The sequence below is a fragment of the Coffea arabica genome, chromosome 8e (assembly GCF_036785885.1).
Source record: "Coffea arabica cultivar ET-39 chromosome 8e, Coffea Arabica ET-39 HiFi, whole genome shotgun sequence".
Classification (NCBI taxonomy): Eukaryota; Viridiplantae; Streptophyta; class Magnoliopsida; order Gentianales; family Rubiaceae; genus Coffea; species Coffea arabica.
The window spans coordinates 757403-770764 of NC_092324.1; the positions used below are offsets into that span (position 1 = coordinate 757403).

General features: G+C 36.8%; 1 protein-coding gene across 1 annotated transcript; it reads left to right on the forward strand.

Moving 5' to 3' along the window:
• Positions 1-8553: 8553 nt before the first annotated feature.
• LOC113704206 (uncharacterized) lies at positions 8554-11989 on the forward strand. Its single transcript, XM_027225939.2, has 4 exons — positions 8554-9410; positions 11356-11451; positions 11610-11677; positions 11767-11989. Exons 1-4 carry the CDS (start codon positions 8784-8786, stop codon positions 11882-11884), a joined length of 909 nt encoding a protein of 302 aa, XP_027081740.1. The 5' UTR covers positions 8554-8783; the 3' UTR covers positions 11885-11989.
• Positions 11990-13362: the final 1373 nt, after the last annotated feature.

Sequence of the window (13362 nt, forward strand, 5' to 3'; positions counted from 1 at the left end):
TCGGAACCGCGCCATGCTCCTGACCCGCATGAGCTAAAACTGTGGATGGCAACCACCAATAGTGTAGTATGTGGTTAAACTGCTGAAACACTCCACCAAGTCTAAGGTGGTAAATAAATAGATGCTCCTGACCCGCATGAGGTTAAAATGTGAACGACAGGAACTACGTGTGACTTGATTCCCTTGTTGGGATACGTAGGCAGCTTGGAGGGCATCCTCTAAGTTCAGTTACACCGCTCCAAATCAAATCCTTGTCCCTTACAAAAAAAAAAATGAAAAAGAATTTTCTCTTTCCAAAAAAAAAAATATATAAAAAAATATAAAAAAATAAAATGCTCCATTTGAGTTCTTTTCTCTTAAAAAAAAAAACAACAAGAGATAAGAAATGAAAAGCATTTTATTATTCAAAAGAAAAACTCATTACATGGAAAAAAAAATTAGTGATAAAATAATTCAAGGAAAAGAAGAACATGGTGGAAAGTCTAAATATCAAATTTGTATTCCACTACAGCTACTTTATATGATTCAAGTGCAGGCTTCATGTCTTCAAGTTCCTTCATTGCGTCATCAGTCATGATGCTTGTATTTTCAATGGAAGATAGCTCATCATGCGCTTGGGTCATTTCAGCCTGGATCTCCTTGAAGGTCTCATGCTTTTGATCGATAGTCGAACTGATTTCCAAGCCTTGTTTCTCCAAACTGATGAGTTCCTGTTGCAGAACCTTCTTCCTGTCTTCAATGGACTGCAACTTTTCTTCAAGACTTTGCAAGTGACAAGTTAGTCCTTCTTCCTTTGCCTTAACTCTCTCGAGTTGGACGGTCGCATTGGAAAGGAGTTCTGCATGTGTTTCTTTGCTCATCCTTTCCCACGATGAGGATGCCAGAACATCATATGCCTCCGCCTTGGCAAACAATTCCATCAAGTGATCTTTTAAAGGGAGACCATTGGTAGGATCCGTTCTTGTGATTTCCGCAATGATTTTCTCTGCACACTCTTTTAAAGAAGAGATCTGCTCAGTTGGAGTGTCAAGAATCTGTCCGCGAAAAGCCATCCACAAACTCTGCAAGTACTTCCTTCGATGCGCCTGGATCAATTTTTGACCATGAAATTCTGAAACCAATGCTACCTTCGGTTTTTTCCGGATTTCGTGCAAATTAGTTAGCTCCTTCTTTGACAAAGCGCCTCCACTGGGGGCAAGTTACTTTGGGATGCTGATAATGACTTCGTCACCTTTCTTGTTTGAAATTATAGCATCAGTCTCAAGTTCAAGTGGTGAATTGGTACCAACATCTTCTTGGTGGAATTCAAGAAGTAGGGGCTGAAAAAAAAAATGTGTTTTGAGGGTTTTTTGAAAAAAAAAAAAAAAGAAAAAAATGATTACCTTAAGTGGCGACACTCCAACCGACGGTGGTGAAAAGGAAACTTCCTCCAAATCAGAAGATGTCCTTTTCTCGATCGGTTCCAATGACGGTCTTGGCTACTACTGCCACTCGCCAACGAATGGGCTCCTCTTTGGGTAGATTCGAAGCCCTGAGCTTGAGTCCCTTCTTGTTCTATAGCCTCGAGAGAATCACGATAGTCCATCGGTTCAATTTCGACATCTTCTTCTGCATGAGTCACTGGTAAAGGTTTTGAAACCTTGGGCGGCATCTTCTTTGCTGGAATCACTGGTTGCGCCTCTTTGATGGCCTGTCGAGAGTCCTTGGAAGACTTATTTCTTATAATAACGTTTTCCAAGGGGCTACTAACGGTTTTGTTCTTCCGCAAGGTGGATGAGGTAAGACCCGTTACAATCTCTATAACTCCATTAGGATGCTCTGACTCGTTGGCGGAGGTAACATTACCCTTCTTCACTGATTGTTGAGGGATCTTAACAGTGAATTTTAAGGGAGTTGAAGAGACACTATTTGACCGAGTCGACCACCAGGCATCATAGTCTTTTTGTGATCAATGGATGCTTCCTGTGCATGGGTATAGTCATCCGAGACCGCGTCTGAGTGCGAACTGAGGAATCCCATAGTTGAATAGCTTCACCTAAGGTATAAGTGTGAGTGATCTCTTTCAAGTTGTTGGGGATGTCCTGACAAAAACCGAATTGCCTGCTGAACCTGCAAGGATTATATTTTTCAGTAATGAAAGTATTGTCCTTACGTAGAGTTAAATGGCAAGAGCGTTGACTAATAAAGTAGCTCGTGAGTCTTGATGATAAGGATCCGTCATCGATCAACGCCTTTTCTTCATTCTCAGTCCAGCACGATTTAGGAAGCATCAAAGGATTCGTTTCTTTGAAAATTTCCGCAGCTTCCAATTGGCCATAAAATATTGTCATTTTCTCACCACTAAATCTTGTCATGCGCGCGTGGTGGCTACTCACTTGATGGTTTTCGTAGTACACATCGAAGTATTGACCAATCCAAGCATAGACGTAATGAATTGGAAAAGTTACCCCGCATTCTCCAAGGTTAGGGGCGTGGACGATCTCCCTCAACCCATGATATATGCTCGCAAGGACGGGAATTGTAAGACAAAATCTTTTTCCTGTGGCCATTAAGCATGCAACCTTGAAGACACTCGGGCGAATACGATCGACTTTTTTGCTTGGCAAAAGGAACTTGCAAATCCAACATGCTATGAATGCCGCAATATAGGTTTCCTTTCTTAGAGACCCTGGGATACCCAGGGTGTCAAAAGGGGCGTTGAAATCATTCGTATCGGCAAGGTCGTAAGGCTCCACGCTTCCAGAAGGGTTGTAAGTCATTTTTGGTTTAGATGTGGTCTTCCTTCTATTCGCTCTACTCGGAGGAGTCCTATACCTAGCCTCTCCTTTGAACCAGAAGCGAATCCAGTCCTTCATCCATACCCCTTGGTCATTCGTCCAAAGGTGGTAGTAGGCGGAAAAGAGGTGCCTGCAACTCTCGGGGAGAAGTGGCTTCCCTTCTTTGTCACGAGTGAGGAGCTCCCGCGCTGAAGGAACAACTTCATCGAAAAACGTGCCGTCGATCGAAAGGCCACCAAGTCGATAAAGGTCCCAAAGTGTGATGGACAACTCCCCAACGGGCGTATGGAGTGTGTTCGTCGAGGGACACCAATATTTGAAGAAGGCTCGCAAGATATTTTCACAGCGGTCGTAGGAGTATCTCGACGCGTAGACGGCTTCAAATATGCCAGCGCGTGTGAGTATGTCTTTATACCTTCCAAGCATGTCCTCAACCCACTCCCAATAATGGGAGGTGAAGCACGCCTCACCGAAAAAGGACAAAGGGGTTTTCCATGTAGTTTTGTCAACATTGAAGCCCACGAACGGAAGCGTGAATTTGGCTATTTCTGGATCTCCATTGTGAAGTGACGAGTTTAATACGACAACTTCTTCTTCCCTCGACGTAGAAGAGAAAGTCGACGGTGCCACCACTTCCTTAGTCCACTTGCTGGTCCAATCTTCGAGATGAAAGCATCCTTCGAGGGGTATGAAGGATTCAGCGAGCGGGCCGATTGCTGGTTTGTAAACATGTAGTGACAAGCTCTTTGATTGAGTTCCTCCCCGTTCATCCGTCAGTGAAATATGCGGCAGTGGCACGGCGTAGTCCTTAATTTGCATGATTGCTGGAATTTTGAAAAAAAAAAGTATTAGACAATGAAGGGAATTTCTTACAAAATTTTGGTAATTAAATTACCTAATCGGTGGCTCTCTTCAAATCCTCAAAATTGTTTCAAGCTCCTTTTCAGGCACAAGATGAGGTATCTACAAAAGAGCAAGTTAGTAAAGTTGAGATATTGACATGGACTGGGGCAAAAAAAAAAAAAAAAAAAAAAAGAGATTGAGGTCAGAGTTCTAGCAAAAAGAAGGGAAATTTCTGCTCAAATATCATATTTGGTATTGTCCTAATAGATGAAAAAAAAAGGGGCTCAAATACCATATTTGGTAGTAAAAAAAAAGGGGCTCAAATATCATATTTGGTATTACCCTCATAGATGAGCAAAAAAAAAAAAAAGCCTCAATTATCATATTTGGTATTACCCTAGTAAATGAGCAAAACAAAAAAAAAAACAAACAAAAAAAAACACAAAAAAAAAAAGAAAACAAAAAAAAGGCTCAAATATCATAGTGGGTGTTATCCTAGTGGTTAAAAAAAAAAAAAAAAGGGGCATCAGGCAGGTGGCATCAACTTGGTAGAATCAGCCGTCAAATATTCCTACTCTGAAGCGAGAAAAAGGGGTGCCGTCGATATGAAAGGGTACGAATATTTATGGGCAAGAATTGGAGGTAATTACCTTCAAAATTGTGGTAGAAGCAGGACCAGATTTTGCAAACAGCTTGCACGAGGTCAATGCAGTAGAAACAAGTCACGAGGAACGAGCAGTAGCCTGATAACACTAGCGGAAAAATAAGAGGCGGTTCGCCTTTGGAGTGTGGGTAAATTAATGCCCCCAACCATCGGGTATATATAGCAGGTATGCGGTCCATATTCAAGGAGGATTCTGGTAAAAGGTATTTCAATTTGAGGTGGCAAAGGGCTCATTATTTGCGGCTCAGCAAGTTAATATGTCAGAGCCGAGAAAGTTGACTCACAAAAGAAATTGGTTTCTTCCTGTCTAGTATAGTGGGACAAGGAGAAAGAAAGGACGTACAGTTCCGACTCAAAAAGGCTTTGGAGAAGAATTGTTTTTGCAATAAACTTCCTCTTCGAGTTGGGTTCCTGAATAATTGTGTCAAACGGTTCCTCGGGTTTCGAATGTGCTCAGTGGGGAAGTTAATTGGTTAGTCCATCAATGATTAAGTACCACAAAAGTATGGAATTGGTCTAAGGTAACAAATGTGAAGCTACTACGTAAACTGATTCGGCCTCGGGAAATTGAAATCACTGGAGCATGCAATCATCATTCCATGTTATCAATTAAGAGCTGTGAAGCTTCATACATTAGTGGGCGTGAGTTGGAGATTAATAGGACAACCGAATTAAGCCAAGAAGAAAATAAAGGAAATCGAAACTTGTTCACTCAAAGCCTGCTTTAATTTTTTTTTTTTGTGAACAAATTTCGAGGGGGCATTTGTAGACAATGGAATTTTAATTAAATTCTAAAAATTACCATTGGTCTATTAAAATATTTTTGTCCAATCGGATATTGCTATATGTCATGTACACTTGGAAAATTTGGTTATTAAGCAGCCAATTATATTTTGCCACGTGTTAAGGTGAGGTGTTCCAAATCAATTCAAATTGCAGGGGTATCTCCACCAACCAAATCATATCATATCATGTATTTATTGGATAAATATCTAAGTATTTATTTCTTATTAAAGGGATAATATTTAGAATTGTTTAATCCAAGTATATCTCTTATATACTGCAATGGCCTGGCCAGTAAAATGGCGCCACGTCACGTGTCCCCACAAGTCTGGCCAATCGAGAAATTACTTATCTCTTTATTAATGAAGAGATAATATTTAACTGGCACAGTCCTAATATGACTGTACGTCTTGCTAGGCAAGTAGAGTGGTGTACATGATCTCAACCTCCACCTCTTGCTACAACTATAAATAGAGGTCTCTCAACCAAGTTAAGGGGACACAGAGATATCAAGAAGCATCTCATACACTCAAGTATTGAAGCTTCAAGGTACGAAGGTCTGGGTCTCAAAGCTCCTCAAGTCTCCCGCATATCAAGGCTTGAGCCTTCAAGTATTTTCAAATCCTTCAAATCTTCCATATCAAGATTTGAAGGAATCGGTGGTGGATCCAAGAACAAGCTGCGAAACCCTTGGATTGGCGTTCGAGGAGAAGAATCGAGGGAAACTCTCCACAAGTTCGAGAAAACCCCAGAGATTGTACCTACATTCTTTTCTAAATTTATATATCATATATTTGTCGTGTATTTTTCGTGTCGTTTTGCAGACTTGAAATTTTATCGCGTACAATAGTATTGTACTATCTTCATAATTGGAAAGACTCTATTAACACTAAATGAATAAAAATATTTTAGTAAACAGATGACAAATGAACTACACTATTAAGTCTTTCCATTCAAACTTAATTAAAAAAATTCATAGTTTTTTTTGTCAAAAAAAAAAAATTCATAGTTGAGTCACTGCACATTCCAATCAAGTTGAAACGATTATACACCAATCACACAATAAAAAGCGTATGACATGATACTTAAACCAAACAAGTGGAGACTAGGGAAGGTTTTACATGCTTATCACACAACCATCATTTTCTATAAATTCAGTCGAGTACAACTTTTTTTATATACACTAACAGTATATATACTGTCACGATTGAATGCATGGTACATGAATAAAATTTAGATTTTAAATTTAAATTCAGATGAATTGTCATGAATCTAATAGTGATGGTGTATACAAAACCTATCCACAGTTATGTACTGTGAATACATTGTATACGCTGTCAGTATATAAAAGATTAATTCAATGGTGATGATATATACACTATCAGTATATCAAAGATTAATTTAATTCTCAGTTACAAACGTCAAACCTATCCACAGGCCTAACCAGACCGTATGCAAATTGATGAAAAGGACTGTTTCAAACTATGAATTATTCGCACAACTAGAAACCAATTTCTGGCCAAATTGCAGCAAATAGTAGAATTAAATTAATGGGAGAGGGCAATGACAGCTACGCAGAACGGTTTTGCTGAATTAAACGAAATAAAAGTTCATTTGTGCAGGATGTAAATCACTTTAAACACAAAATAGACATAAAACTAATTTTTATGAGTTTAAAAAACATATACATTAAAAATAATATACAGAGTCTTATGTATTTTTCAATGTCAATCTTGACCTTCAATCTCTTTCAGGAACTGTTGCTACAGCAACCACCCCTGCCCCATAAACTCATACAGATTGAGAGTCCTAAAAAGACCCAGTAACCGAGATGCTGGGACTGTTTTCATGGTGATTCATTAAAGAAACCCTTAAATAGTAGTACGATAATTTAAGAAAAACCTCTCCCATAACGTATTAGCAAGTTGGTAAGACATCCTTCATTCTTTCTCACCTATAAAGAGCCTACAGTAACGGAGGTAAGAATTTAATCTAGGGTACTCCATATATATATATATATATATATATATATATATATGCATGCATTTTATATACTGTTGAAAACAAGAATTGTTGAATATTCATTAATTCGAGAAAAAAGAAATGCACAAATTATATATGTATATGAAGTTATTGTTTTCTTAGTATAATTTTTCATATTGACAATTTGATTAATTTGGGTAGACTTGGTACTTAACAAATATCCAAATTAAGATTTCTAGGTGCCAACTGCAAACCAATAATTCTTGTTGAAATAATAAAAAAAAGAGCAGTTAAAAAATGTTTGAATTACACATTATTTTTACCTTATTTACACACACTGGCTTTTTTGTATCATCAACACATTTTTCAATCACCTTTCTATCTCACATACATCACATTAAAAAAGTGATACAATATATTTTTACAAAATTATTTCAAATAATTTACTATCATTAATCCTATTCTTTGGAGCAGTCAACAAATGGGATTAATCCTATTCCATGACGTCTCATACATGTCTAGTGGGTCATAACTTAATTGTTCACTCTTCCAAAAACAAACCCTTTTTTTTCACCAAATTTCAATAGTAGATTAGGCATAAGATAGGAATGAAAGGAAAAAAAAAAAATCAATACTCAAGACTTGTACCGCCTTTGCCACATAAAGCTACTGTTCTTTAATGGCACCGTCGAACACCATCTTGTCATGACGCTCCCATGCTCTTTATCTCCTACTAAACTCAATTAATTGCTGGTATATCTCCACAATTAAATCTCATTAATAAGACCTGTGATCCACGACATAAAGAATTTCAACTTGATTAGCATTTATTATTTATAATTAGTCGGTATGCCAGATTATTGTAAACGTGAACTAATTAATCTTGAGATTAAGTTTTTCTCAAGTAGTAAAACAAAGTCATGTGATATGCGGTACCCTTTTTCACGCAGAAGTAATAAAGGAAAGAGGCAAAAGGAATACGTTAGATGCATAGGATGTGAAGCAAAACAAACTTGCAAATTGGGAAATAGGAAAAGTTCCCATCAACGGTGACGCGTGAGTGTGTTTGGGTAGGAATGATATGAAAAAAAAAGAGAATAATTTGCTTGCATCACAAACACAAATTTCAATACACTTTTTTATATTTTCGACCATTTTATATCTCACATACATCACATCACAAACAAAAAATGATACAGTAATTATTTCAAATAAATATTTCAAATAAATTCCTGTCCAAACACAATTAATATTTTCAGAGAGGTTTATTATTAGAAAAGTTTTCTATTTTTTTCAGGGAAAAAAAAAACCTCTTATGTGGTCCTTGTTTGCGCACACTACTTTAAAGTTTCATGAACAGCAATTTGGTTCACATGTGGAGATACATACATGTACGTGTGTGTGTGTGTGTGGAAAAAATCCCCAATCTTCATGGATGTTGAAGCCAAACAACCACGATACAAGGACTTGAAAGTCACATTCACCCAAAAAAAAGAAAGAAAGAAAGAAAAGAAAGAAGTTACATCAGCAAGAAAATTATATACCAAACCTATCAATCTAATTATGTAAACCATTAACGAGTGCCACCATCCTCAAGTCACTCAAACTCAAAACCCCCCAAGAAAGAAATCAAGAATCCACTCCGCCTCCCAAGTCCCAACTCCCCAACTCCCATCCCATCCTTCCAAGGCCAAGCCTGAGGATCCTTCTTCATCCGACACCAACAACCAAAAATGGTGGCTTCTTGTTTAAGCATAGTCACCCTCTACGGCGGCTTTCTCCACCGATGCATCTCCGCGGCCGGTTTAGCCTCTCAAGCAACAAACATCGACGACCAAACCACCATGCATTTTTGGGGTCCGACGCCAAAAACCTTTTCTCCCACTAAACCTTCATTGATCCTGATTCACGGGTTCGGACCACACGGGGTCTGGCAATGGCGCCAGCAGATCAGCTACTTCGCCCACAAATACAACCTTTACGTCCCCGACCTCGTATTCTTCGGGGACTCGGCCACCAAGTCCCCCGAAAGGTCCGAGGTTTTCCAAGCTGTCTGTGTCGGCAAAATGCTGGAAAGGATTGGCGTTGATCGTTACTCGGTTGTAGGGACCAGTTACGGGGGGTTCGTGGCGTACCACATGGCGTCCATGTGGGCTGAACGGGTGGAGAAAGTGGTGGTCGCGAGCTCAGGGGTTAACTTGAGGAGGAAAGATAATGAGGAGCTCCTGAAGAGGGCCAAGCAGGAGAGGATTGAGGACCTGCTGCTGCCGGCAAATTCGGCGCAGTTAAGGACTCTGATGAGTTTGTCAGTTTTCAGGCGTCCGTACACCCCAGATTTCTTATTAAATGATTTCTTGGAGGTATGTATTGTAATGTTCCTTGAATTTTTCCTTCATAGCTACCGATTTTTTCCTGCTTGCATTAGATCATTAATTTAATTAATTAGTACAATGGACTACTTTATGTGTGAACAAGTCATTGTCAATCACGTCAATGGATTGTTTCTAATTTTTTGTTGCAACTACTAAAGCATTAGTGGTTTAGACTTTTGAGTATTCAATTAATCATATGTTGTTTGGACTGAGAGTTTATTTGTTTGGATAGGGTATTATTTGAAATATTATTTGAAATAATTACTGTAACACTTTTTGTGACGTGATATATGTAAGATAAAAAGGTGGCTAGAAATATAAAAAGGTGAGTTGAAAAATATGTTTATAATACAAGTGAAATATTATTTGAGATAATAGTGCTATCCAAACACTCCCGTCTATTATTTCAAATAATTATTTAGAATAATTACTGTAGTATTTTTTGTGATTTGACGTATCTAAGATAAAAATGTGGATTGAAAAATGTGTTATGATACAAACGAAATATGATTTTAGAAAAATTTGACATCCAAACATATGCATTAATTTTCTTGTCTCTATTAATATACAAAACTCTTTTGCTGGTCGCTCTTTTTCTCTCTTTTACTTCTTTTTTTTTTTTTTCTAGATCATGGTTAAAATTCAATCAATCCCATTTGCTTTTGTCTCTCGATTTTTTGTTTCTGTGATGTTGTACATGGCAGATGGAATGAACTATTTAAACCAGATTAATATGATTGGAGTTATAATCTTGATCTTATAGCTAAGATTAGCATACTTAAAATAAAGAGCTGTCATAGATTTAAAATAAAACCAAACCTAGATAAGAAATTGTCAAACTTCTTGTGCCCCCAAGGCCCCAACAATAAATAGCTGTGCAAGTGTTGTCAAAAGGATGAAAAGTCTGGTTGAAATTATTGGGAAAAAAAAATGTAAAAGATAATGTAGCCAAGCCCACCGGCTTGAATTATGAATGACAACAATTTGGCCTTAGGGGTCTGTTCTTAAATTCGTGGGTCAATGTCAGTTGGTTGTTTGTGGAAGGTGGGAATATGAACCTTAAATTTGCAGCTTCAAGCATTGATTCCATCGCAATTTGTACAAGATTTACTTCTTGGGCAGTTGGGAGAGTCCGGAAATTCGCCAATTTATGAAAAGCCAGTCTAACTTTGGTGGCTCATCATAGCTATTTTGTGGCGGGCCAACTTATCCTAAAAGGGAAATTATGAACTTTATTATGATGACTGAATTTGGCATACATAGGAAAAAAATTCCTATGATAGGTAAAAAACTCATAAAGATTTTACTCGTTATGCCCTATCATCTTCTTAAATAAGGAAAACCAACCTCTGCATTTTTATTTTTTTTTACTGAATTTGGCAAACATTGGAAAAAAATTCCTATGGTAGGAAAAAAACTCATATAGATTTTACTCGTTATGCCCTATCATCTTCTTAAATACGCAAAAGCAACCACTGCATTTTTCTCTTTGGACATATCGATGGCCGTTAGAAGTTCTTAAGTGCAGTTGTTATCCTTTCAAATGCGGAATGATCTTTCAAGAACACGTATAATCATGAATATTGTAGATGACACTTTCATCTATAAGTTAGCATTTTTATATGGGGCGTTTAGAAATTAAAAAAATACGGGGCGTACGTCAAAAATTTTAGTGATTCTGAACGATTTATTTATCCTCCAAAAGTACATAGATTACGTTTCTTTTTTCTTTGTGAATCTTGGCATGTAGATTTCAACTCGAGATGGCTAAAAATGCCAAAAATTAACCCATGATCATGGCTCCATGAGTCAAAAAATTAAAATTTCATTCATTATATTAGCACGTTTAAGTTGTGTATATTCTCTAGGGTAATTGACCCTTTAGAAGGAATATGACATCCTTGTGGGAATTAATTAACAATTGGAAATGCAGAAATTATACAGTGAGAACAGGAAGGAGAAGATGGAGCTCTTAAAGGGATTGACTCTTGGACGAGATGACAAAGTAAACATAACCCCTCTTAAACAGGTATGTCTATATATATATATCTTGAATGCTTCATCCTCGATGGACTACAGCTTTTGTTGATGAATTTGTTTAACTAATACTAACTGCCTGATCACTAATCATGCTATTAAGGTCATTAATTCAGTACCTTCATCCAAACCTGCAAATTTTGGCTGCAGGAAGTTTTAGTTGTTTGGGGAGACCATGACCAGATATTTTTGTTGGAGAAAGCATATGAGCTCAAGAAGTATGTACTCCTCTTTTCCACTAATCAACTCTTTATTGTGATGCTAGGAAATTGATCTAAAAAACTGATGATGGGTTTTCCATTTGCAGGTGTCTGGGAGAGAAGGCAAGATTGGAGATCATAAAGAAAACCTCGCATGTGCCTCAGCTAGAACGAGCTCGGCAGTTCAATAAAATTATTAACAACTTCTTATGCGGGTTGTCATGATTAATGTGACATTTTTGTAAAGAAGAAGAAGATGAAGAATTGCTTCAGGTCCTTTGTATTAATTACTAGTGATGTATGGCACGAGTGTTGATTTTGATTTGCTGATTTGTGTGTTGCAAAAAAAAACTATCATCAATAGTGCTATGTTGATGATATTAATTGGCCTTGTTTGGAAAGCCAGTTTTCACCAAAAATTTTCTGCGTTTCTCGTGAACACATTTTCTAATCATCTTTTTATTTCACGTATATGAAATCGCTATAGTATATTTTTAAAAAAAAAAAACTCCAGAAAATTGCAATCCAAACAATTCCCGTTAGATTGTTGGATCTTTTGGAAGTATATAAATAGTCCAATATAACTCAAAAGTTCATTCGAAAACCTCAACTAAAAAAACTTGGTTTACAGGTCATGCAAACCAACTCGCCTTAGAGAGCAATGAATAAAATACAGTAGGGATAGAGAGTTTTAAATGATGTTTTAAACAACAAGATTAAGTTCCCTTAAGGTTTGTTTAAAGGGATGTACACAACAAATTGTAATGATATTTTAGAGGTTTCTAAAACCTTAAGGTTTTGAGAGGTTTAAACCTTTGCATTAGTAGTAAAAAATTCAATTCAGAACGTCTGCGGTAATCCATCCTCTGATTTATATAAAATTCAGTTGGTTTTCTCTTAAGTTTCTCTTGGTCCAATTAGACCTCTCCAATAATATTAGATTAGAGGAGTAGTATGGCCTAGTGTAGGTTGAATTAAGAATACTACAAATGTTATCGACTGATGGAAAAATATAAAAAAAAATAATCAATGTTGGAGGTTAATCAATGTTGTTAAACTCGGACTAGATAACGACTCAGTTAAACTATTAAGTTAGGTATCAAATGGTCGAATCGGTCGGACTGTTCTCAAAACTTTGCCTGCATCAAGATGATGTCATAATTATTTTATACTTTTATAAGTTTCAGAAATATTGAAATTAAGTTATTAGTTATATTTGGCCAATCATACAAAATATTCCAAAAATATTAGACTTGCAATCAAATATACACCTAATAATTATATATGAAAAATGTAAATTCATGATTAAAATATATTCATTCTCCAAAACTATTTGAAAATCTAAATTAAAACAAATTAATGCAATTCGAAATCACTGGTGCTAAATTGATAAGATGATAGGGATGAAAACATCTTGATTTAGAAAATCATTCAGGAAAGCGAGTGATTTTGATATTTACACTAAGTGAGTGGCGTTTTCTTATTCTTATTAATAAATGAAAGTGTTACAATTTAGGTAATTGAGATTATGTTAGGGGAAAACAAGAAAGTAAAGTTTGAGAATCCGGTCAACCAATTGAATCGAGTCATTAATTTAGTCGATTTTTGACTAAAATTATTTTGTGCTACAAATCAATTCGAGAAGAAGGTCGATTTACGGCCGGATCGATCAAACCAACCTGTTCGATCCAGGTCTAACAACA

Bases quoted from the DNA above. Each gene is read 5' to 3' on its own strand.
- LOC113704206 (XM_027225939.2), top strand. From the start codon at position 8,784: ATGGTGGCTTCTTGTTTAAGCATAGTCACCCTCTACGGCGGCTTTCTC. The intron at 11,452-11,609 runs GTATGTCTATAT...TTTTGGCTGCAG, and splicing joins ACATAACCCCTCTTAAACAG to GAAGTTTTAGTTGTTTGGGG. The intron at 11,678-11,766 runs GTATGTACTCCT...TTCCATTTGCAG, and splicing joins AAAGCATATGAGCTCAAGAA to GTGTCTGGGAGAGAAGGCAA.